General features: G+C 43.6%; 2 protein-coding genes across 7 annotated transcripts in view; one reads left to right on the top strand and one right to left on the bottom strand.

The window, feature by feature from the left end:
* grip2b (glutamate receptor interacting protein 2b) overlaps window positions 1-25,990 on the top strand; it is a 234,409-nt gene that overhangs the window by 38,943 nt on the left and 169,476 nt on the right. The gene's annotated exons all lie outside the window — the stretch shown is intronic.
* LOC106583724 (uncharacterized) lies at window positions 249-23,819 on the bottom strand. Of its 4 annotated transcripts, XM_045705197.1 has the most exons (12): window positions 23,665-23,819; window positions 23,279-23,372; window positions 22,997-23,098; window positions 22,241-22,545; window positions 22,141-22,198; window positions 20,232-20,505; window positions 19,860-20,005; window positions 7,200-7,473; window positions 6,826-6,971; window positions 1,609-1,751; window positions 1,348-1,457; window positions 249-1,256 (listed from the first exon to the last, which is right to left on the bottom strand). In XM_045705197.1, exons 1-12 carry the CDS (start codon window positions 23,665-23,667, stop codon window positions 1,115-1,117), a joined length of 1,797 nt encoding a protein of 598 aa, XP_045561153.1. In that variant the 5' UTR covers window positions 23,668-23,819; the 3' UTR covers window positions 249-1,114. The 4 variants fall into 4 exon arrangements, with proteins under 4 accessions (XP_045561153.1, XP_045561152.1, XP_045561155.1 ...); XM_045705196.1 differs by having other exon boundaries at window positions 22,141-22,545; XM_045705199.1 differs by lacking the exons at window positions 22,141-22,198; window positions 22,241-22,545; window positions 22,997-23,098 and having other exon boundaries at window positions 23,665-23,812.

The raw sequence follows: 25,990 nt of genomic DNA, 5'->3' as shown, positions 1-25,990 counted from the left end.
GACCTTACAGTAACTTATAGGTAAAGAGGTGTCTTGTCCTTCTAGACCAGATAGATAAACTAATATAAAGAGGTAGAGAGGTGTCTTATCCTTCTAGACTCCATCTTAGATAAACTAATATAAAGAGGTAGAGAGGTGTCTTATCCTTCTAGACTCCATCTTAGATAAACTAATATAAAGAGGTAGAGCAGTGTCTTGTCTTTCTACTGAAGGCTCCATGATAGATAAACTCAGAGCGAACAATAATGTATTCAACAAGGATATGTCTTTAATCTAGGTTCAATGATTTACTGAATAAGCAGGAAGTACACGTTGTTTATATTGAGCATGATGAAAGCACAAGTAGCAGACATATTGTATAGAATTTACCATACAAATCATGTAAAAATTAAAATTGATTTACAGCAGATATTCAATGATATTATACACCTCATTTTATGAAATCTGAACATGATTTGTGTGTGCGTGTGTGTGTGCCTTTCTCACAGAAATGTAATTCAGAGTAGCGTTCTACCAGAATATATCAGCAATACTCAGACCATTATCAACATACAGTTAACTTCCAAAATAAAGGAAACACCCACAGAAATTGTGTTAATAGGACGTTAGGCCACCACCAGCCGCCAGAACAGCTTCACTGCCCCTTGTCATAGATTCTACAAGTGTCTGGAACTCTATTGGAGGGATGCGAACACCATTCTTTCAGGAGAAAAGTGGAAAACGCTGTCTCAGGCACCGCTCTAGAATCTCCCATGTGTGTTCTATTGGGTTGAGATCTGGTGACTGAGACGGCCATGGCATATAGTTTACATGATTTTCACACTCATCAAACCATTCAGTGACCACTCGTTCCCTGTGGATGGGGGCGTTGTCATCCTGGAAGAGACCACTCCCATCAGGATATAAATGATTCACCATAGGTTGAAGGTGGTCACTCAGAATGGCTGTGTATTTATTGGTGTTTACCTTTCCCTCTAAGTGGTTGAGTGGACCTAAATCATGCCAGGAAAATGCACCCCACACCATAACAGAGCCGCCAGATCCACCCTCATTTACTGAAATGTTTCCTTTTCTTGGCAGTTACATGTAGTTAGCAGAGCAGAGAGTATGAGAATTAAAAAATCTCACAGATCCAGTTGTTTGGCTTGTGACATTCCTCGTCGTTCCACTCCCCTAGGTCTGATGAACGGTGGAAAAACTCCACACAGTCCTGGTTTGCCCCTAAATAGCTGCTAGGCTTTCCAGTCTTCCAATACCTGCAGTATAAACAACCGAGAATCAGACTGGCCACTCTCTCAGAAACTACTCCAGTCAGTCAGTGAATTCGAATTGACACAGAACTCTTACGCTGTGGTCAGTGGTGTGCCGTCCACCCATTTCCAGGTCCCCTCAGTGTCAACGTTCGTCAGACCGATCCAGGTCTCATTCCCAGGTCCGTATAACCCATTGATAAATGTCTGTTATTACGGCAGAAAGACCGTATTGTTAATACAAAGTATCCACTGCACATAAACGCACACACACACACACACACACACACACACACACACACACACACACACACACACACACACACACACACACACACACACACACACACACACACACCTGTTCCTCTCTGCTGTTTATGATCACCAGGTGTGCTCCTCTTTCGTTGCAGTCCTTTCTGCTCTCCTCCCAGGTTTTAATCATGGTGGTGGTGTAGTAACAGCTGGAGACAGATGTCTTCCATCCTTCAGGACAGGGTCTCCCTAGAAATATCAAGATGACATTTTTATTTTCTTATTTTTACTTGAAAGATGTATTACATGGGTAAAAATGTTACATTCAATAGAAAAATGCAACATGTAAGGAAATAAAAACAGGAACTAAATATTTTCCCAAATATATATATATATATTTATTTATTTAACCTTTCTTTAACTAGGCAAGTCAGTTAAGAACTAATTGTTATTTACAATGATGGCCTACACCGGCCAAACCCGGACAACTCAGGGCCAATTGTGCACCGTCGTATGGGACTCCCAATCACGGACAGTTGCGATACTGCCTGGATAAATTGTTAGCCGCATATTATGTGATACAGACAGCCCTTTCCAATAGTACAGTAAACTGACATTTTACTGTAAATCTTGTTGTTTTGCTTTTCTATCTCCCTTTGTAGCTGGTCTCTCTCATTAGCCAGGTTGGTATTACTGGTCTGTACCTGGTCTCTCTCATTAGCCAGGTTGTTATTACTGGTCTGGAGCTGGTCTCTCTCTTTAGTCAGGTTGTTATTACTGGTCTGTAGCTGGTCTCTCTCTTTAGCCAGGGTGCTACAACTGGACGGTAGCTGGTCTCTCTCTTTAGCCAGGTTGGTATTACTGGTCTGTAGCTGGTCTCTCTCTTTAGCCAGGGTGCTACAACTGGTCGGTAGCTGGTCTCTCTTTAGCCAGGTTGGTATTACTGGTCTGTAGCTGGTCTCTCTCTTTAGTCAGGGTGTTATAACTGGTCTGTAGATGGTCTCTCTCTTTAGTCAGGGTACTACAACTGGTCAGTAGCTGGTCTCTCTCTTTAGTCAGATTGTTATTATTGGTCTGTAGCTGATCTCAGAACAGACTCAATTTGTTGGGGCATGGATTCTACAAGGTGTCGAAAGCATTCCACAGGGATGCTGGCCCACCGGCCTCAATTCTTCTACATTAACCTTTCTGGGAAGGGGGTTCCGCTAGCGGAACACCTGGCCTACAGCCCGTGAAATTGCAGGGCGCCAAATTCAAACAACAGAAATATCATAATTAAAAGTCTTCAAACATACAAGTATTATACACCATTTTAAAGATAAACTCCTCGTTAATGCAACCACAGTGTCTGATTTCAAAAAGGCTTTACGGTGAAAGCACGACATGCGATTATGTTAGGTCAGCGCCTAGCCACAAAAAACCATACAGCCATTTTCCAACTGTCACGGCTCCTCCTCTGCAGTGCAGGGGCTGTTCCTCCTGCAGGCAGAGGAGAGTCGTTAGTGATTGGAGCTGGTGTGATTGGAGCCACCTGGGCTCAGGGTATTTAACCAACTGCTCCACTAACCTCTCTCTCTCGCTGGCTTTGCTTGGCTTGCTCTCTCTCTCCATGCTCCTCCAGGTATGATCCTGTTTTGTTTGTTCCTTTGTTGGTTTATTTAGCTTCCATTCAGTCATGTTTACACACACATATTCACACATCCATGCACCTTACATACACCTTACATTATGACATTTCCACACCTAATTCCTTTTCTTTGTTTATAATTAATAGTTTTGTTTTATAATAAAGAACCTTTTGAATTGGCCTATACCGGTTGTTGATGTCCTCTCATTTTTGCCACAGGCTATGAGCCGGCCTGTGACACAACCAAGGAGAGGTGTCACAAAAGTCAGAAATAGCATTAAAATGAATCACTTACCTTTGATGATCTTCATCTGATGGCACTCCCAGGTCTCCATGTTAGACAATAAATGTTTGTTTTGTTCGATCAAGTTCATCTTTATGTCCACATACCTGTTCGCGCATTTAGTTCAGTAATCCAAATGCACAAAGCGCAGGCACAAAGGCTAGATGAAAAGTCAAAAAAGTTCCATTTGAGTTCGTAGAAACATGTCAAACGATGTTTCTAATCAATCCTTAGGGTGTTTTTATCATAAATATTCAATAATGTTTCAACCGGACAATACTGTTTTCATTAGAAAGGAAAGGGAACGGAGCTCGCCATCACGGCCATGCGCGTGACTAAACTAAAGGCTTTCACCTGGGCCATCTGCTTAGAGTGCTCTTATTCGCTCCCCTTTCACAATAGAAGCCTGAAACAACTTCTAAAGACTGTTGACATCTAGTGGAAGCCTTAGGAAGTCCAATCTGACCCCATAGACACTGGATATTCGATAGGCATTCACTTGAAAACTACAAACCTCAGAATTCCCACTTCCGGGTTGGATTTTTCTCAGGTTTTCGCCCGTCATATGAGTTCTGTTATACCCACAGACATTATTTTAACAGTTTTGGAAACTTTAGAGTGTTTTCTATCCAAATGCATATTCTAGCTTCTGGGCTTGAGTAACAGGCAGTTTACTCTGGGCACGCTTTTCATCCAAACTTCCCAATGCTGCCCCCTATCCCTAAAGAGTTTTAACAAACGTTTAAACTTCTTCCACTATGTGCCATCATATTTCTCTCCCCAAATAATGGCTGATCATTTTTCGAATTCCTTATAAGTGTAGTATTCTGAATGTAGTTATTTGTGATGAAAGATGTAATCTAACTGCCCCACACTCCAAAGTAATACGGTTGATATAGCAGTCTATCAAAATAATCAGAAAATATATTTTCATATATTTGACTTTGGCTGTACTTTTAAAGAGAGGAAGCAAGTCACACAATTTTTCAGCATGGAAAATGACTTTCTAGTTACATAGTTAATAGAAATACAACATGTAAGGGAAAAAAATGGCAATTATATTGAAAGATTAAAATTAACAAATGATCAAAAAAGTAATGACATTTATTTAAAATATTATAGAATTATCACAAGCAAATTATTTAATACAGAGTCCTCTCCAATGGTACAACAAATTGAAAAGTTACCTTTGATTTTGTTGTTCAGCCTTTTGTCACATCCTGACCAGTAAAAGTGGTTATTTGTCATTGTAGTTTGGTCACGGCGTGGCAGGGGGTGTTTGTTTTGTGTGTTTTGGTGTTTTTGGTTTGGGTTCTATGTTTTCTATTTTTATGTTTAAATCTCGTTTTCTATTTCTATGTTGGGTTTTTGGTAGGACCTCCAATTAGAGGCAGCTGGTTGTCGTTGTCTCTAATTGAAGGCCATATTTAGTTGAGGTTTGTTTCACTTGTGTTTTGTGGGTGGTTATTTTCTGTATAGCCTGGTTGCCTTATGGAACTGTTTTTCGTCGTACGTTTATTTTGTTTAAGTCTTTAAATAAGTATGAGCATTTTACCCGCTGCGCCTTGGTCCTATCCTTACGACGCCTATGACAGAACCACCCACCAGAAAAGGACCAAGCAGCGGAAGAAGGAGCAGCAGGAAAAATATTTGGAGTCGTGGACATGGGAGGAGATCTTAGACGGAAAGGGACCCTGGAGGCAGGCTGAGGAGTACCGACGACCAAGGGAGGAACTGGAGGCAGCAAAGGTATAGCGGCGCTATTATGAGGCGCTGTATAGGCCCAAAGGCAAGTGCGAGAGGCAGCCCCCCAAACATTTTTTTGGGGGGGCACACGGGGAGTTAGGCAGAGTCAGGGTGGGGTCCTGAGCCAACTCCCCGTGCTTACCATGGGGAGCGGGTGACGAGGAGAGCACCGAGCTACGCAGAAATGCGCACAGTGTCGCCCATACGCACACACAGTCCGCTGCGGCCAGTACGTGCTCCGCATCATTGCCGGGCGAGAGTTGGCCGGCAGCCAGGGAGAAGTGCGCCGGCGCAGCGCATCTGGCCACCAGTGCGTCTCCTCGGTCCAGCTTACCCTGCGCCTGCTCTACGCACGGCAGCCCTCACTCTCCAGCACAGCCCAGTTCGCCCTGTGCCAGCGCTCCGCCCGTGCCGGGCTACAGTGACCACTCAGCTAGGACGGGGTGTGCCAACCCTGAGTTCCAGACCGCCGGTGCGTCTCCACGGCCCAGTGTGCCCCGTGCCTGCTCTGCGCACCCAGTCTCCTGAAAGTCTCCCCAGTCCGGGGAGACCAGTCCCAGCTCCACGCAAGAGGCCTCCAGTGACACTCCCCAGTTATGAGCCTCCAGTGACGCTCCCCAGCCCTGAGCCTCCAGCGACGCTCCCCAGCCCTGAGCCTCCAGCGACGCTCCTCAGCCCTGAGCCTCCAGCGACGCTCCTCAGCCCTGAGCCTCCAGCGACGCTCCTCAGCCCTGAGCCTCCAGCGACGCTCCTCAGCCCTGAGCCTCCAGCGACACTAACCAGCCAGGAGCCTCCAGCGACGCTCCTCAGCCCTGGAGTCTCCAGCGACGCTCCTCAGCCCTGGAGCCTCCAGCGACGCCTCTCAGCCCGGGGCCTCCAGCGATGCCGCGCAGCCCAGAGTCTTCTGAACGGGAGCTACGCCCAGAGCCAGAGCCACCTCCGTAGTTGGAGGATTGGGAAGGGGGGGTGTAGCACAGGGAGCGTCGTTGACGGTGGCCACCCTCCCTTCCCTCCCTTTAAGTTTGGGGTTGTTTTTGTGGGGTTTTTGTTTTTGAGGTGCATTCGGGGTCTGCACCTTTGGGGGGAGGGTACTGTCACATCCTGACAAGTAAAAGGGGTTATTTGTCATTGTAGTTTGGTCAGGGTGTGGCAGGGGGTGTTTGTTTTGTGTGTTTTGGTGTTTTTGGTTTGGGTTCTATGTTTTCCATTTCTATGTTTAAATCTAGTTTTCTATTTCTATGTTGGGTTTTTGGTAGGACCTCCAATTAGAGGCAGCTGGTTGTCATTGTCTCTAATTGGAGGCCATATTTAGTTGAGGTTTGTTTCACTTGTGTGCCTTATGGAACTGTCTTTTGTCGTACTTTTATTTTGTTTAAGTGTTATCTTTAAATAGCTTAAGTATGAGCACTTTACCCGCTGCGCCTTGGTCCTATCCTTACGACGCCTATGTCACCTTTCTATCCCCCCCGGTAGCTCGTCTCTCTCTTTAGTCAGGTTGTTATTACTGGTCTGTAGCTGGTCTGTCTCTTTAGTCAGAGAGAGACCAGGTCAGTCTATGTCATGGAAAGAGCAGGTGTTTTTAATGTTTTGAACACTCAGTGTATAAAGGTAATGTAAACCTTACTTGATGATGAATGCGAACAGTGAAGACAGTTACGGATTATTACCTGCAGGAGTACCATGAACTTCCAACTCACACAGAGTGAGCCATTCTGACCTGCCAGGGATGACCACAACAACGTAGCGACCCTCCATCTCATTGCACTGGAAGGTGTGGGCTTCTCCTGCTGGGATGTGGGAGATGACGGCACATCTGAGAGAGAGAGTAAGAAAGATGGAGAGAGAGATATGGAGTGAAAGAGGGAGAGAGAAAGAGATGAGGTAATCAGAGTGAATGAAGACGTTCTATAATGTACCATACAGATTCTGACTCTGTTAAATATGTAGCCACAGAATAGCTACAGTAGCATGGATGAAGACCAATATATCAGAAAACCTTTAAGACAGGACATAAAAATGTACCAACAACTATATGTGTCACCTGGGGTTGTTGATGCCGTTGTTCTCCAATGAGTTACCGATGCGGATCTCAGCACCATCAAGCCTCTCAGGACAGCAGTCTCCTCTGTTGGTGAGGGTGACATCTGTTATTCTGTACACATTCAGCAGGTCCACTCTCCACCACGGGTTTCTGTCTTTCAGAGTGTGGGTGCAGGATCCATAGTTTGTGTTTCTTTTCCCATCAATGGCATCGGAAGCGTTCCGATTGTTATACAGTGATGACTGAGTGGCCACTCCATTCAACGCCAAATTTCCTACAGGGACATAGCGAAGAATGATTGAATACAAAAAGTAATTTTTGAAGACTAGGGCCCTGTTAAGTTAGGGCCCTCTGAATAATTCACCAGCTGACAACAAGGAGGTAGAGGACGCTACCTGAGGACAAACTGAGAACAGAGAAACTAGAAAAAGTCAAATTCATTTTTATTTGTCACATGCCCCAAATACAACAGGTGTTGTAAACAGGTGTTGTAAACCTTACAGTGAAATGCTTACTTACAAGCCCTTAACGAATAATGCAGTTTTAAGAAAAAGAAAAAGAAATAAAAAAATAAAAGTAACGAATAATTAAAGGGCACCAGTAAAATAACAATAGCTAGGCTATATACAGGGGGTACCGGTACAGAGCCAATGTGTGGGGGCACCGGTTAGTCGAGGTAATTGAAGTGATATATACATGTGGGTAGAGTTATTAAAGTGACTTATGCATAGATAATAACAGAGAGTAGCAGCAGTGTAAAAAAAAGGGGGGGCAATGCAAGTAGTCTGGGTAGCCATTTGATTAAATGTTCAGTAGTCTTATGGCTTGGGGGTAGAAGCTGTTTAGAAGCCTCTTGGACCTAGACTTGGCACTCCGATACCGCTTGCCGCACGGTAGCAGATAGAACAGTCTATGACTAAGGTGGCTGGAGTCTTTGACAATTTTTAGGACCTTTCTCTGACACCGCCTGGTATAGAGGTCCTGGATGGCAGGACACTTGGCCCCAGTGATGTACTCTGCCGTATGCACTACCCTCTGTAGTGATGCAACCAGTCAGGATGCTCTCGATGGTGCAGCTGTAGAACCTTTTGAGGATCTGAGGACCCATGCCAAATCTTTTCAGTCTCCTGAGGGGGAATAGGTTTTGTCCTGCCGTCTTCACAACTGTCTTGTTGTGTTTGGACCATGTTAGTTTGTTGGTGATGTGGACACCAAGGAAGTTGAAGCTCTCAACCTGCTCCACTACAGCCCCGTCGATGAGAATGGGAGCATGCTCGGTCCTTCTTTTCCTGTAGTCCACAATCATCTTCTTAGTCTTGATCATGTTGAGGGAGAGGTTGTTGTCCTGGCACCACATGGCCAGGTCTCTGACCTCCTCCCTATATGCTGTCTTGTCATTGTTGGTGATCAGGCCTACCTACCACTGTTGTGTCATCTGCAAATTTAATGATGGTGTTGGAGTCATGCCTGGCCGTGCAGTCATGAGTGAACAGGGAGTACAGGAGGTGACTGAGCACGCACCCCTGAGGGGCCCCCATGTTGAGGATCAGCGTGGTGGAAGCACAGTTCCCGCTCAGCCCAGTCAAAACTGTTCGCTGCTCTGGCACCCCAATAGTGGAACAAGCTCCCTCACGACGCCAGGTCAGCGGAGTCAATCACCACCTTCCGGAGACACCTGAAACCCCACCTCTTTAAGGAATACCTGGGATAGGATTAAGTAATCCTTCTAACCCTCCCCCCCTACCCTCCCCCCCCAAAAAGATATAGATGTACTATTGTAAAGTGGTTGTTCCACTGGATATCATAAGGTGAATGCACCAATTTGTAAGTCGCTCTGGATAAGAGCGTCTGCTAAATGACGTAAATGTAAATGTTGTTACCACCTGGGGGCGGCACGTCAGGAAGTCCAGGATCCAGTTGCAAAGGGAGGTGTTTTGTCCCAAGGTCCTGAGCTTAGTGTTGAGCTTTGAGGGCACTATGGTGTTGAATGCTGAGCTATAGTCAATGAATAGTATTCTCACATAGGTGTTAGTTTTGTCCAGGTGTGGAAGGGTAGTGTGGAGTGCAATAGAGATTGCATCATCTGTGGATCTTGTTGTGGCGGTATGCAAATTGGAGTGGATCTAGGGTTTCTGGGTTAATGGTGTTGATGTTAGCCTTCCCTGTGGCTCAATTGGTAGAGCATGGTGTTTGCAACGCCAGCATGGTGTGTGCAACGCCAGGGTTATGGGTTTGATTCCCACGGGGGGCCAGTACAAAAAAATAATAAAAAATGCATGAAATGAAAATGAAATGTATGTATTCACTACTGTAAGTTGCTCTGGATAAGAGCGTCTGCTAAATGACTAAAATGTAAAATGTTAGCCATGACCAGCATTTCAAAGCACTTCATGACTACAGACGAGAGTGCTACAGGTCGGTAGTCATTTAGGCAGGTTTCCTTAGTGTTCTTGGGCACAGGGACTATGGTGGTCTGCTTCAAATATGTTGGTATTACAGACTCAGTCAGGGACAGGTTGAAAATCTCAGTGAAGACCCTTCCAGTTTGTCAGCGCATGCTCAGAGTACATGTCCTGGTAATCTGTCTGGCTCTGCGGGCTTGTGAATGTTGACCTGTTTAAAGGTCTTTTTTTCATTTATTTTTATTTCACCTTTATTTGACCAGGTAGACCAGTTGAGAACAAGTTCTCATTTACAACTGCAACCTGGCCAAGATAAAGAAAATCAGTGCGACAAAAACAACAACACAGAGTTACACATAAACAAATGTACAGTAAATTACACAAAAGAAAAGAAAATAGAAAAATCTATGTACAGTGTGTGCAAATGTAGAAGAGTAGGGAGGTAGGCAATAAATAGGCCCTAGTGGCGAAAATAATTACAATTTAGCATTAATACTGGAGTGATAGATGTGCAGATGATGATGTGCAAGTAGAGATACCGGGGTGAAAAAGAGCAAGAGGGTAAGTAATAATATGGGGGATGAGGTAGTTGGGTGGGCTATTTACAGATTGGCTGTGTACAGGTACAGTGATCGGTAAGCTGCTCAGACAGCTGATATTTAAAGTTAGAGAGGAAGATATAAGATTACAGCTTCAGAGATTTTTGGAATTCGTTCCAGTCATTGGCAGCAGAGAACTGGAAGGAAAGGCAGCCAAAGTAATTGTTGGCTTTGGGGATGACCAGTGCAATGTACCTGCTGGAGCACGTGCTATTAGTGGGTATTGCTATGGTGACCAGTGAGCTGAGATAAGGCAGTGCTTTACCTAGCAAAGACTTATAGATGACCTGGAGCTAGTGGGTTTGGCGATGGATATGTAGTGAGGGCCAGCCAACGAGAGCATACAGGTCGCAGTGGAGAGTAGTATATGGGGCTTTGGTGATAAAACGGATGGCACTGTGATAGACTACATCCAGTTTGCTGAGTAGAGTGTTGGGGGCTATTTTGTAAATGACATCGCCGAAGTCAAGGATCGGTAGGATAGTCAGTTTTCGAGGGTATGTTTGGCGGCGTGAGTGAAGTAGGCTTTGTTGCAAAATAGGAAGCCAATTCTAGATTTAATTTTGGGTTGGAGGTGATTAATGTGTCTGGAAGGAGAATTTACAGTCTAACCAGACAGCTAGGTATTTGTAGTTGTCTACATATTCTAGGTCAGAACCGTCCAGAATAGTTATGCTAGTCGGGCAGGAGGGTGCGGGCAGCAATCGTTTGAGGAGCATGCACTTAGTTTTACTAGCATTTAAAAGCAGTTGGAGGCCATGGAAGGAGTGTTGTATGGCGTTGAAGCTCGTTTGGAGGTTTGTTAGCACAGTGTCCAAAGAAGGGCCAGATGTATACAGAATGGTTTCGTCTGCATAGAAGTGGATCAGAGAATCACCAGCAGCAAGAGCAACATCATTGATATGTACAGAGAAAAGAGTCGGCCCGAGAATTTAACCCTGTGGTACCCCCATAGAGACTGCCAGAGGTCCCGACAACGTGACACACTGAACTCTATCTGAGAAGTAGTTGGTGAACCAGGCTAGGCAGTCATTTGAGAAGCCAAGGCTATTGAGTCTGCCGATAAGAATGTGGTGATTGACAGAGTCGGAAGCCAGGTCTTACTCACATCGGCTATGGAGAGCGGTGATCACACAGTCGTCCGGGACAGCTGGTGCTCTCATGCATGTTTCAGTGTTACTTGCCTTGATTCGAGCATAGAGGTGATTTAGCTGATCTGGTAGGCTCGTGTCACTGGGCAGCTCTCGGCTGTGCTTCCCTTTGTAGTCTGTAATAGTTTGCAAGACCTGCCCCATTCGACAAGCAGCGGAGCCGGTTATTCAAATGTGTGTGCTTGCTAGCTCGTATTTATGGTTGTGAAATACGTTATAGTAGTGATAGTGACTGCAGTAGTAATGGTAATGACTGGTTATAATTGAAAAGTAGGTTGATTAATTTAGTGATTGATTGATTTATAGCCTGAAGACGTGATAGTTGATGTGGTGTCTAACTTGAAGGGTTCAAGAGTTACTAATACTGTTGTGGGTGATTTAATGATAATTTATGCAAATTTAAATAGTTATCATTTATATATTTTATGAAATGTTAAAGTTGTTTTTATGTTTGTAGTTGGAATGGTTAAACTGCAGTAGCATTTCAAATGTCTACCATTGTGTATCGTCGGCATTGAGTCTTTAAAATGTTATGCTAATGTAGCTTGTGACAGCAAAGGTTTCACTTTAAATATTTCAGACTTGTTATTATTTAGAACGCTACACCCTTTACTTCCCCAGAGTCAGATGAACCCATGGAAACCCTTGTTATGTCTCTGTGTCCAGTATGAAGGAAGTTAGAGGTAGTTTCACAAACCAATGCTAACTATTGTTAGCATAATGACTGGAAGTCTACAGGTAGAGTAGCTAACGCTAGCGTACCTGTATCTTGAGATACTGCTGTTTTAGTAACCACATCAACTACTTTCTCTTAACTTATACACACATTTGACTTTTTTAACACTTTCCCAACAACTTGGACTAAAACTTAGAGCATATGAAATCTGAAATCAGAACAGAAATATATTCTACCAATTAAGTTATAGCACTGGGGGAGCATATAAAACTGATTATGTCACACAACTAACCCCTACCCACTAAACTAGCCCACTATAACAAAACCCCACTCACTAACCAAACACCAATAGCAACCCTACTTACTATAGCTTACCCATGGCCTACCTATCTAAAACATTCACTATTACTTCTGCAATGTACTGCTACTAGTACTTCTGGGCTGCTTACTACTACTACTACCTAGTCTCCCATTGAAGACTACTATCAACAATTTATAAAACAGTCCCTCCCTCTACTACACCGGCCTCAATTCTTCAACACTAACAAACTTCTAAACTTCTTCCACTATACACCATGATGTTTCTCTCCCCAAATATTAGCCATTTTGAGTAAAAATGTAGTAATGTCCTGTCCAGGGTTGTTGATGCGAGCAGTCGCACTACGCTTCGCTCCACAGGTAATATTACACTTCACTACATTACAACGGCTTGATTTGTTTGATCTGAGCAATTCTTCTTAGCTAGCTACATAGCCGTCTTTGTATCAAAGATAATTGTGTAGTTTAGAGTAATTAGAGTAAATATCGAGGCTAGCTATCTTCGTCATCCTAACGTAGTCAACACTGCTAGCTGCTAGCTAGCTAGTCATCACTGCTAGCTAGCCAACTTCTACCGACTAGCAGCACTGCAGAAACTATTACATTACAACGTAACGACTTGATTAGTGTGGTATTAGTGTTAGTTAGCCAGCTACATAGTTGTCTTTGCTGTCTCTGTATCTAAGATAATTGTGTAGTTTGAGTAATTATCGAGGTGAGCTAGCCAGCCGCGACGCGGCGCCAGACTTAGTCAACACACCTAGTCATCATTAACCCATTGCTAGCTAGCCAACCGTTACCGACTAACAGCGCTGTAGATACTAATACTTTACAACGGAACGATTTGACTAGTGCAGTGTTAGCTAGCTAGCTACTTAGTTGTCTTTGTCATAGCTTGATAATTGTGTAGTCTAGTAATTACCGAGGTTAGCTAGCCAGCCATTGAGGTCAGCTAGCCAGCTATTTCCGTCCCCCGCGACGCCATTTTTCCTAACCCAGCCAACTATTACCGACGAGCAGCATTGTAGAAACTAAATACATTACAAGGACGTCTTGATTAGTGTTATGTTAGCTAGCTAGCTACAAAGTTGCTTTGTATCATGACAAGGGGTAGTACTGAAACTATCGAGGTTACCTAGCCAGCTACACGTTCAAAGTCAACAACGCAGCCACTGCTAGCTAGCCTACTCCACCAGCCAGCAGTACTGTATCATTTTCGTCATTTTAGTCAATAAGATTTTTGCAACGTAAGCTTAACTTTCTGAACATTCGAGACGTGTAGTCCACTTGTCATTCCAATCTCCTTTGCATTAGCGTAGCCTCTTCTGTAGCTTGTCTACTATGTGTCTGTCTATCCCTGTTCTCTCCCCTCTGCACAGGCCATACAAACGCTCCACACCGCGTGGCCGCTGCCACTCTAACCTGGTGGTCCCAGCGAGCACGACCCACGTGGAGTTCCAGGTCTCCTGCAGCCTCTGGAACTGCCGGTCTGCGGCCAACAAGGCTGAGTTCATCTCAGCCTATGCTACCCTCCAGTCCCTAGACTTCCTGGCGCTGACGGAAACATGGATTACCACAGAGAACACTGCTACTCCTACTGCTCTCTCCTCGTCTGCCTATGTGTTCTCGCATACCCCTAGAGCATCGAGCCAGCGGGGTGGTGGCACCGGAATCCTCATCTCTCCCAAGTGGACATTCTCTCTTTCTCCCCTGACCCATCTGTCTATCTCCTCATTTGAATTCCATGCTGTCACAGTTACCAGCCCTTTCAAGCTTAACATCCTTATCATTTATCGCCCTCCAGGTTCCCTTGGAGAGTTCATCAATGAGCTTGACGTCTTGATAAGTTCCTTTCCTGAGGATGGCTCACCTCTCACAGTTCTGGGTGACTTTAACCTCCCCACGTCTACCTTTGACTCATTCCTCTCTGCCTCCTTCTTTCCACTCCTCTCCTCTTTTGACCTCACCCTCTCACCTTCCCCCCCTACTCACAAGGCAGGCAATACGCTTGACCTCATCTTTACTAGATGCTGTTCTTCCACTAATCTCAATGCAACTCCCCTCCAAGTCTCTGACCACTACTTTGTATCCTTTTCCCTCTCGCTCTCATCCAACACTTCTCACTCTGCCCCTACTCGGATGGTATTGCGCCGTCCCAACCTTCGCTCTCTCTCTCCCGCTACTCTCTCCTCTTCCATCCTATCATCTCTTCCCTCTGCTCAAACCTTCTCCAACCTATCTCCTGATTCTGCCTCCTCAACCCTCCTCTCCTCCCTCTCTGCATCCTTTGATTTCCTCTGTCCCCTATCCTCCAGGCCGGCTCGGTCCTCCCCTCCTGCTCCGTGGCTCGACAACTCACTGCGAGCTCACAGAACAGGGCTCCGGGCAGCCGAGCGGAAATGGAGGAAAACTCGCCTCCCCTGCGGACCTGGCATCCTTTCACTCCCTCCTCTCTACATTTTCCTCTTCTGTCTCTGCTGCTAAAGCCACTTTCTACCACTCTAAACTCCAAGCATCTGCCTCTAACCCTAGGAAGCTCTTTGCTACCTTCTCCTCCCTCCTGAATCCTCCTCCCCCTCCCCCTCCTCCCTCTCTGCGGATGACTTCGTCAACCATTTTGAAAAGAAGGTTGACGACATCCGATCCTCGTTGCTAAGTCAAACGACACCGCTGGTCCTTCTCACACTGCCCTACCCTGTGCTTTGACCTCTTTCTCCCCTCTCTCTCCAGATGAAATCTCGCGTCTTGTGACGGCCGGCCGCCCAACAACCTGCCCACTTGACCCTATCCCCTCCTCTCTTCTCCAGACCATTTCCGGAGACCTTCTCCCCTACCTCACCTCGCTCGTCAACTCATCCTTGACCGCTGGCTACGTCCCTTCCGTCTTCAAGAGAGCGAGAGTTGCACCCCTTCTGAAAAAAACCTACACTCGATCCCTCCGATGTCAACAACTACAGACCAGTATCCCTTCTTTCCTTTCTCTCCAAAACTCTTGAACGTGCCGTCCTTGGCCAGCTCTCTTGCTATCTCTCTCAGAATGACCTTCTTGATCCTAATCAGTCAGGTTTCAAGACTGGGCATTCAACTGAGACTGCTCTTCTCTGTGTCACGGAGGCTCTCCGCACTGCTAAAGCTAACTCTCTCTCCTCTGCTCTCATCCTCCTCGACCTATCTGCTGCCTTTGATACTGTGAACCATCAGATCCTCCTCTCCACCCTCTCCGACCTGGGCATCTCCGGCGCGGCCCACGCTTGGATTGCGTCCTACCTGACAGGTCGCTCCTACCAGGTGGCGTGGCGAGAATCTGTCTCCGCACCACGTGCTCTCACCACTGGTGTCCCCCAGGGCTCTGTTCTAGGCCCTCTCCTATTCTCGCTATACACCAAGTCACTTGGCTCTGTCATATCCTCACATGGTCTCTCATATCATTGCTATGCAGATGACACACAATTAATCTTCTCCTTTCCCCCTTCTGACAACCAGGTGGCGAATCGCATCTCTGCATGTCTGTCAGACATATCAGTGTGGATGACGGATCACCACCTCAAGCTGAACCTCGACAAGACGGAGCTGCTCTTCCTCCCGGGGAAGGACTGCCCGTTCCATGATCTCGCCATCACGGTTGACAACTCCCTTGTGTCCTCCTCCCAGAGTGCTAAGAGCCTCGGCGTGACCCTGGACAACACCCTGTCGTTCTCCACTAACATCAAGGCGGTGACCCGATCCTGTAGGTTCATGCTCTACAACATTCGCAGAGTACGACCTTGCCTCACACAGGAAGCGGCGCAGGTCCTAATCCAGGCACTTGTCATCTCCCGTCTGGATTACTGCAACTCGTTGTTGGCTGGGCTCCCTGCTTGTGCCATTAAACCCCTACAACTCATCCAGAACGCCGTCACCCCGCTCCTCCGCTCTCTCCACTGGCTTCCAGTCGAAGCTCGCATCCGCTACAAGACCATGGTGCTTGCCTATGGAGCTGTGAGGGGAACGGCACCTCCGTACCTTCAGGCTCTGATCAGGCCCTACACCCAAACAAGGGCACTGCGTTCATCCACCTCTGGCCTGCTGGCCTCCCTACCTCTGAGGAAGCACAGTTCCCGCTCAGCCCAGTCAAAACTGTTCGCTGCTCTGGCACCCCAATGGTGGAACAAGCTCCCTCACGATGCCAGGACAGCGGAGTCAATCACCACCTTCCGGAGACACCTGAAACCCCACCTCTTTAAGGAATACCTGGGATAGGATAAAGTAATCCTTCTAACCCCACCTTAAAAGATTTAGATGCACTATTGTAAAGTGGTTGTTCCACTGGATATTATAAGGTGAATGCACCAATTTGTAAGTCGCTCTGGATAAGAGCGTCTGCTAAATGACTTAAATGTAAAATGTAAATGTAATCTAAGTCTAGTGGATGAAATAAGTGATCTAACTGTCCCAAAGTGATATAGTTGTTATTGTATTATGTAATACAGACAGTAATTTCCAATAGTTCATTAAATTGAAATGTTACCTTTGACCTTCAGCTTTTCTCTCTCCCTCTGATGGTGGTCTCTCTCTTTAGTCAGTATATTATTACTGGTCTGTAGCTCGTCTATCACTTTAGTCAGTATATTATTACTGGTCTGTAGCTGTTCTATCACTTTAGTCGGGTTGATATTACTGGTCTGTAGCTGGTCTCTCTCTTTAGTCAGGGTGTTATAACTGGTCTGTAGATGGTCTCTCTCTTTAGTCAGGGTACTACAACTGGTCAGTAGCTGGTCTCTCTCTTCAGTCAGATTGTTATTATTGGTCTGTAGCTGATCTCAGAACAGACTCAATTTGTTGGGGCATGGATTCTACAAGGTGTCGAAAGCATTCCACAGGGATGCTGGCCCACCGGCCTCAATTCTTCTACATTAACCTTTCTGGGAAGGGGGTTCCGCTAGCGGAACACCTGGCCTACAGCCCGTGAAATTGCAGGGCACCAAATTCAAACAACAGAAATATCATAATTAAAATTCCTCAAACATACAAGTATTATACACCATTTTAAAGATAAACTTCTCGTTAATGCAACCACAGTGTCTGATTTCAAAAAGGCTTTACGGTGAAAGCACACCATGCGATTATGTTAGGTCAGCGCCTAGCCACAAAAAACCATACAGCCATTTTCCAACCAAGGAGAGGTGTCACAAAAGTCAGAAATAGCATTAAAATGAATCACTTACCTTTGATGATCTTCATCTGATGGCACTCCCAGGTCTCCATGTTAGACAATAAATGTTTGTTTTGTTCGATAAAGTTCATCTTTATGTCCACATACCTGTTCGCGCGTTTAGTTCAGTAATCCAAATGCATAAAGCGCAGGCACAAAGTCTAGACAAAGTCAAAAAAGTTCCATTTGAGTTCGTAGAAACATGTCAAACGATGTTTCTAATCAATCCTTAGGGTGTTTTTATCATAAATATTCAATAATGTCTCAACCGGACAATACTGTTTTCATTAGAAAGGAAAGGGAACGGAGCTCGCCATCACGGCCACGCGCGTGACTAAACTAAAGGCTTTCACCTGGGCCATCTGCTTAGAGTGCTCTTATTCGCTCCCCTTTCACAATAGAAGCCTGAAACAACTTCTAAAGACTGTTGACATCTAGTGGAAGCCTTAGGAATTGCAATCTGACCCCACAGACACTGTATATTCGATAGGCATTCACTTGAAAACGACAAACCTCAGAATTCCCACTTCCAGGTTGGATTTTTCTCAGGTTTTCACCTGTTATATGAATTCTGTGATACTCACAGACATTATTTTAACAGTTTTGGAAACTTTAGAGTGTTTTCTATCCAAATCCACTAATGATATTCATATTCTAGCTTCTGGGCTTGAGTAACAGGCAGTTTACTCTGGGCACGCTTTTCATCCAAACTTCCCAATGCTGCCCCCTATCCCTAAAGAGTTTTAACAAACGTTTAAACTTCTTCCACTATGTGCCATCATATTTCTCTCCCCAAATAATGGCCGATCATTTTTCGAATTCCTTATAAGTGTAGTATTCTGAATGTAGTTATTTGTGATGAAAGATGTAATCTAACTGCCCCACACTCCAAAGTACTACGGTTGATATAGTAGTCTATCAAAATAATCAGAAAATATATTTTCATATATTTGACTTTGGCTGTACTTTTAAAGAGAGGAAGCAAGTCACACAATTTTTCAGCATGGAAAATGACTTTCCAGTTACATAGATAATAGAAATACTGTCAGGGATTTCTTCGTCGTCAGACGGTATAGCGAAATCATCGTCGGAAAAAGAGGACCAATATGCAGCAGAGTTGAGATAGTTCATTTTGAACATTTAATAAAGTCAAAAATGAACATACAAAATAACAAAACGAACTCACGATCTACTAGACAGTCCTGTTAGGCTCACACACACTAAACAAGAAACAATCTCCCACAAATACACAGACAAACACACCCAACTAATATAGGTCTTCCAATCAAAGGCAACACCACACAGCTGCCTTCAATTGGAAGTCCACCCCAATTAACCTAACATAGACATACAACCAGCTAGATCAACATAGAAATACGTGAACAAGGAACAGTGACCAAAAACCCCGGAATACTTAAATCAAATGCCCTTTTAGAAAAAACACCACCCCGAACCACATAAACCAAATACCCTCTGCCACGTCCTGACCAAACTACAATAACAATTAACCCTTATACTGGCCAGGACGTGACAATTACAACATGTAAGGGAACAAAAATGGCAATTATATTGAAAGATTCAAATTAATTAAATAATGAACAAAAAAGTTATGACATTTATTTAAAATATTATAGAATTATCACAGGCAAATTATGTAATAGAGAGTGTCCTCTCCAATAGTACAACAAATTGAAAAGTTACCTTTGATTTTGTTGTTCAGCCTTTTGTCACGTCCTGACCAGTAAATGGGGTTATTTGTCATTGTAGTTTGGTCAGGGCGTGGCAGGGGGTGTGTGTTTTGGTGTTTTTGGTTTGGGTTCTGTTTTCTATTTCTATCTTTAAATCTAGTTTTCTATTTCTATGTTGGGTTTTTGGTAGGACCTCCAATTAGAGGCAGCTGGTTGTCGTTGTCTCTAATTGAAGGCCATATTTAGTTTGAGGTTTGTTTCACTTGTGTTTTGTGGGTGGTTATTTTCTGTATAGCCTGGTTGCCTTATGGAACTGTTTTTCGTTGTACGTTTATTTTGTTTAAGTGTTATCTTTAAATAGCTTAAGTATGAGCACTTTACCCGCTGCGCCTTGGTCCCATCCTTACGACGCCTATGTCACCTTTCTATCTCCCTCTGTAGCTGGTCTCTCTCTTTAGTCAGGTTGTTATTACTGGTCTGTAGCTGGTCTGTCTCTTTAGTCAGAGAGAGACCAGGTCAGTCTATGTCATGGAAAGAGCAGGTGTTTTTAATGTTTTGTACACTCAGTGTATAAAAGTAATGTAAACCTTACTTGATGATGAATGCGAACAGTGAAGACAGTTACGGATTATTACCTGCAGGAGTACCATGAACTTCCAACTCACACAGAGTGAGCCATTCTGACCTGCCAGGGATGACCACAACAACGTAGCGACCCTCCATCTCATTGCACTGGAAGGTGTGGGCTTCTCCTGCTGGAATGTGGGAGATGACGGCACATCTGAGAGAGAGTAAGAAAGATGGAGAGAGAGATATGGAGTGAAAGAGGGAGAGAGAAAGAGATGAGGTAATCAGAGTGAATGAAGACGTTCTATAATGTACCATACAGATTCTGACTCTGTTAAATATGTAGCCACAGAATAGCTACAGTAGCATGGATGAAGACCAATATATCAGAAAACCTTTAAGACAGGACATAAAAATGTACCAACATCTATATGTGTCACCTGGGGTTGTTGATGCCGTTGTTCTCCAATGAGTTACCGATGCGGATCTCAGCACCATCAAGCCTCTCAGGACAGCAGTCTCCTCTGTTGGTGAGGGTGACATCTGTTATTCTGTACACATTCAGCAGGTCCACTCTCCACCACGGGTTTCTGTCTTTCAGAGTGTGGGTGCAGGATCCATAGTTTGTGTTTCTTTTCCCATCAATGGCATCGGAAGCGTCGCGATTGTTATACAGTGATGACTGAGTGGCCACTCCATTCAACGCCAAATTTCCTACAGGGACATAGCGAAGAATGTTTGAATATAGAAAGTACCTGTTTGATTGTTGTAAGCATAGCTTGTGCTTGACAGGACTTTTTGAAGAATAGGGCCCTGTTGAATTAGGGACCTCTGAATAATTCACCAGCTGATAACAAGGAGGTAGAGGAGGTCGTCCAGAGTACTAATGCTAGTCGGGCGGGCGGGTGCGGGCAGCGAATAGTTGAAAAGCATGCATTTGATTTTACTAGTGTTTAAGAGCAGTTGGAGGCCACGGAAGAAGTGTTGTATGGCATTGAAGCTCGTTTGGAGGTTATTAAACTCAGTGTCCGAAGAAGGGCCAGACGTATACAGAATGCTGTCGTCTGCGTAGAGGTGGATCAGAGAATCACCAGCAGCTAGAGCGACATCATTGATATATACAGAGAAAAGAGTCGGCCTGAGAATTGAACCCTGTGGCACCCCCATAGAGACTGCCAGAGGTCCCGACAACAGGTCCTCCGATGTGACACACTGAACTCTATCTGAGAAGTAGGCGAGGCAGTCATTTGAGAAGCCAAGGCTATTGAGTCTGCCGATAAGAATGCGGTGATTGACAGAGTTGGAAGCCAGATCTTACTCACATCGGCTATGGAGAGCGGTGATCACACAGTCGTCCAGGACAGCTGGTGCTCTCATGCATGTTTCAGTGTTACTTGCCTTGATTCGAGCATAGAGGTGATTTAGATGGTCTGGTAGGCTCGTGTCACTGGGCAGCTCTCGGCTGTGCTTCCCTTTGTAGTCTGTAATAGTTTGCAAGACCTGCCCCATTCGACAAGCAGCGGAGCCGGTTATTCAAATGTGTGTGCTTGCTAGCTTGTATTTATGGTTGTGAAATACGTTATAGTAGTGATAGTGACTGCAGTAGTAATGGTAATGACTGGTTATAATTGAAAAGTAAGTTGATTAATTGAGTGATTGATTGATTTATAGCCTGAAGACGTGATAGTTGATGTGGTGTCTGTAACTTGAAGGGTTCAAGAGTTACTAATACTGTTGTGGGTGATTTTATGCAAATGTAAATAGTTATCATTTATACATTTTATGAAATGTTAAAGTTGTTTTTATGTTTGTAGCTGGAATGGTTAAACTGCAGTAGCATTTTAAATGTCTACCATTGTGTATCGTTGGCATTGAGTCTTTAAAATGTTATGCTAATTCATGTGGCTTGCGACAGCAAAGGTTTCACTTTAAATATTTCAGACTTGTTATTATTTAGAACGCTACACCCTTTACTTCCCCAGAGTCAGATGAACCCATGGAAACCCTTTTTATGTCTCTGTGTCCAGTATGAAGGAAGTTAGAGGTAGTTTCACAAGCCAATGCTAACTATTGTTAGCACAATGACTGGAAGTCTACAGGTAGAGTAGCTAACGCTAGCGTTATTTATAACATTTTTGACATGCGTTTTTCTGGATATTTTTGTTGTTATTCTGTCTCTCACTGTTCAAATAAACCTACCATTAAAATTATAGACTGATCCTTTCTTTATCAGTGGGCAAACATACAAAATCAGCAGGGGATCAAATACTTTTTCCCACCACTGTAGTTGTTATTGTATTATGTAATACAGACTGTAATTTCCAATAGTTCAGTAAATTGAAATGTTACCTTTGACCTTCAGCTTTTCTCTCTCCCTCTGATGGTGGTCTCTCTCTTTAGTCAGTATATTATTACTGGTCTGTAGCTGGTCTCTCACTTTAGTCAGTATATTATTACTGGTCTGTAGCTGGTCTATCACTTTAGTCAGGTTGTTATAACTGGTCTGTAGCTGGTCTATCTCTTTAGCCAGGTTGTTATTACTGGTCTGTAGCTGGTCTATCACTTTAGTCAGGTTGTTATAACTGGTCTGTAGCTGGTCTCTCTCATTAGCCAGGGTGCTACAACTGGACGGTAGCTGGTCTCTCTCTTTAGCCAGGGTGCTACAACTGGACGGTAGCCGGTCTCTCACTTTAATCAGGTTGTTATTACTGGTTTGTAGCTGGTCACTTTCATCACAGTAATGTTGACCAGTGACTAAGGGAACAGATAAAATATTAATCAATGATTATGTCACTGATGATTGCTTCAGTTAAAACATACTAAACTTACAGTTGACACCCATGCCTATGATCCCAGTTAAAACAAACTAAACTTACAGCTGATACCCATGCCTATGATCCCAGTTAAAACATACTAAACTTACAGCTGATACCCATGCCTATGATCCCAGTTAAAACATACTAAACTTACAGTTGACACCCATGCCTATGATCCCAGTTAAAACATACTAAACTTACAGTTGACACCCATGCCTATGATCCCAGTTAAAACATACTAAACTTACAGTTGATACCCATGCCTATGATCCCAGTGAAAACATACTAAACTTACAGTTGACACCCATGCCTATGATCCCAGTGAAAACATACTAAACTTACAGTTGACACCCATGCCTATGATCCCAGTGAAAACATACTAAACTTACAGCTGATACCCATGCCTATGATCCCAGCCAGTAGGAGAATACACAGCAATCCAAGACACAGTGCAGGAACTCCGAATGATCTCTTCCACCACTGAAAATGTACTGAATCACAAGATGTTTTCATACAATCTTTGCACCAACATTTATTGTTCATTTTTATTTTAGATGACAGAAATTCATTATTTGCTTTCAACTTAACCCCACCATCATAAGACTCAAACACAGACACTGTGTGTTTGTGTGTTTGTGTGTGTGTGTGTGTGTGTGTGTGCGCGTTGATACCTGAATATTGAAAGCCATGTCTTGTTCTGGGCTTGACATACATGTCGTCATCAATATCCAAGATCTTCATTGTGCTGGATTCATTGTCTTCTATCTGTGTTTGTATAGATTTCCTCAGATATCTTTACATATATGCTCAAATACCTCTGTATCTTTCACTGCTTTAGGTCTACATTTAGAAAATATGATGGTTGCACCTTACTTAATGTTTACTAAAGCTTGTCCTAATAAACCGTTTAGACAAAAACACTTGAGACAATAAAGTCATATGCCAAATAAGCACACACAAACAGTCCGTTTCTCAGACCCCCAGTGACACATTAGGCAAAGAAAATAATCAGAATATGAATACAAAATAACAAATGCAATGAAAAAAACATTCTTACCATGGTCACAGTTAAATGGATTAATCCAAATATGTTGCACTGGTGTGCATTGAAGTAATATGGAGGGGCGGTCTGAGCTGGTGGCAATGACTCAATGGCTTGTTTGCCATGTTACCATATATGATTAAAGGCTAAAGTCTGATTGCAACACGTTACTCAACACTTCCATGTGAGATGATCTTTTTTTTTTTTTTTACCGTTTATTAATTTATGCTGCTTTGAAAGTTGATAAACTTGTAAAACCAAGTAGGAGAAAAGGAATTTATAATATTCTGCTGGGATTATCCACACTACAGTACATTACTCATGTATTAAGATTAGAAAGACTTTCATAAAACTGCAACAACAAAAAAGCTTTCTTTGAACATTATCTCACCAAGTTCCCTGATTTGGCCAAACATTAACCGTATTAAATTGCTTAGTTGTTTTCCATGCAGGACATTGTTTGTAGTATTGCTATAGAACATTTCCTCCTTTCCATTTCTCCCACTCGGTCTCATGTCATGTTGTGTTCTCATTAGAACACAGTCAGTTAAGCGATCAGGCTTCATTTTGCCTCAGTCCTTCTCTGTCGCAATTGAATGCCTTGTCACTGTTACAGCATTTAGATTAGAAAGACACTGAGTCTCTCATAGAAGCAGGAAAAGGCATGGGTCCCTTTTACCGTTAATGTATTGTAAAGATAACTATACTATTAGGGACATCAAACATTCAGGCAGACTATGGAAGCTCTAGTCTGGAGCTACTAGTTTCAAGTATGTTTAGGAGCATTTCTAAACTCTCTAAATGTTAGATTTTTTTTTAATTTGAGTGGGCAACATTAACTATCATCCAAAACAGAATTATTTTTGACATATTGAATTATTTTATAATCTGCTAATTTCCCTGATGTCGACAGTTTGTGTTAGTGCCTTACACAAGCTCCCACTTTCACGGCATACAATTGAGTGAAGTTATAGTACTCATCGCATTTACCTTAAAAGTTTATAGTCATCAAGATTTACACTAAATGGATTGCTTTAAACAGATTCATGTTTTTGGTTTGGTACCGTTTATTTTATCATATGGGGATGTCGGTCGCAAGATTTAGAAAGCAGTTGTCATTTTCAAACTCTTATGACAAGGGAAAATTGGGGCTCTGTCTTTATAAAAGGCCACAAACAAACACATGGATTTAAATATTATCTGTACATTGCTGTGAGTGTACATATGCTAGCTAGCTAATTAGTTAGATCAACACAGGAGACAGACAACTGATCAACAGTGTCAAGTTACTTTTCAGTGTGTTCCCAAAAGTCTCAACCCAGTAAGCAAAATTACGTATTTTCCAGATGTTGAAGTTAGGTTCATTCTAGGTTCTGAATGAAAGGTGAAAAGACGTCTTTTCAGGAAGTTTAAAATACATATTTTACGGATGTTGAAAGTATGTATTTTCTGGACGTTGAAAGTACGTATTGTCCCGACGTTGACAGTGAGTCTTTTCCGGAAATTGGAATCAGGTTCATTTTCTGTTCTGAATGAATGTTGCAAATAATTTCTCTACTTTTTTTTTACTGTACTGTTATGTGCTATACTCTGTTATGTGCTGTACTCTGTTGTACTCTATGTTTACATTTTAGTAATTTAGCAGATACTCTTACAGTTAGTGCATTCATCTTACAACAACTAGCTGAGATTCAGGAGCTTGAGGATGAGTTGACAAATTTAATCAGTGTAACGGTCGTCGTCAGAATGAGACCAAGTTGCAGCGGAGGATGTGTTCATCTTGTAAGGTTTTTAATGACCGAAAGAACACTATACAAAAAGAAAACAAAAAGAACGACCAGCAACAGTTCTGTCAGGATACAAACTCTAAACAGAAAACATTCACCCACAAACCCCAAAGGAAAAACAGGCTGCCTATGTATGACTCCCAATCAGCAACAACGATCTACACCTGTTCCTGATTGAGAGCCATACACGGCCGAAACAAAGAAAACCACCAACATAGAAAAAGAAACCTAGAACGCCCACCCATGTCACACCCTGGCCTAACCAAAAATAGAGAACAAAAAACCCTCTCTATGGCCAGGGCGTTACAATCAGATGTGCTAGCTCTGGAATATATCAATTACATGGAACGGGGACCAGACCAAATCTAAACCAAACATACAGTAGATGTTTGGGCCAAATCAAGGCCAGTTCGGATCGTACCAAATCTGAACCAAACATAGATATCTATAAATCAACGTGCGGGGATGAGATTCCCTAAAACACGCCATTTCGATACAACTACCACTTTTTCGTAGCAGTGTTTTAGAATCCCGTCCATGGACAATGATATCAA

The sequence above is a fragment of the Salmo salar genome, chromosome ssa22 (assembly GCF_905237065.1).
Source record: "Salmo salar chromosome ssa22, Ssal_v3.1, whole genome shotgun sequence".
NCBI classification, from domain to species: domain Eukaryota; kingdom Metazoa; phylum Chordata; class Actinopteri; order Salmoniformes; family Salmonidae; genus Salmo; species Salmo salar.
This window is presented reverse-complemented; position numbering and strand designations above follow the sequence as displayed.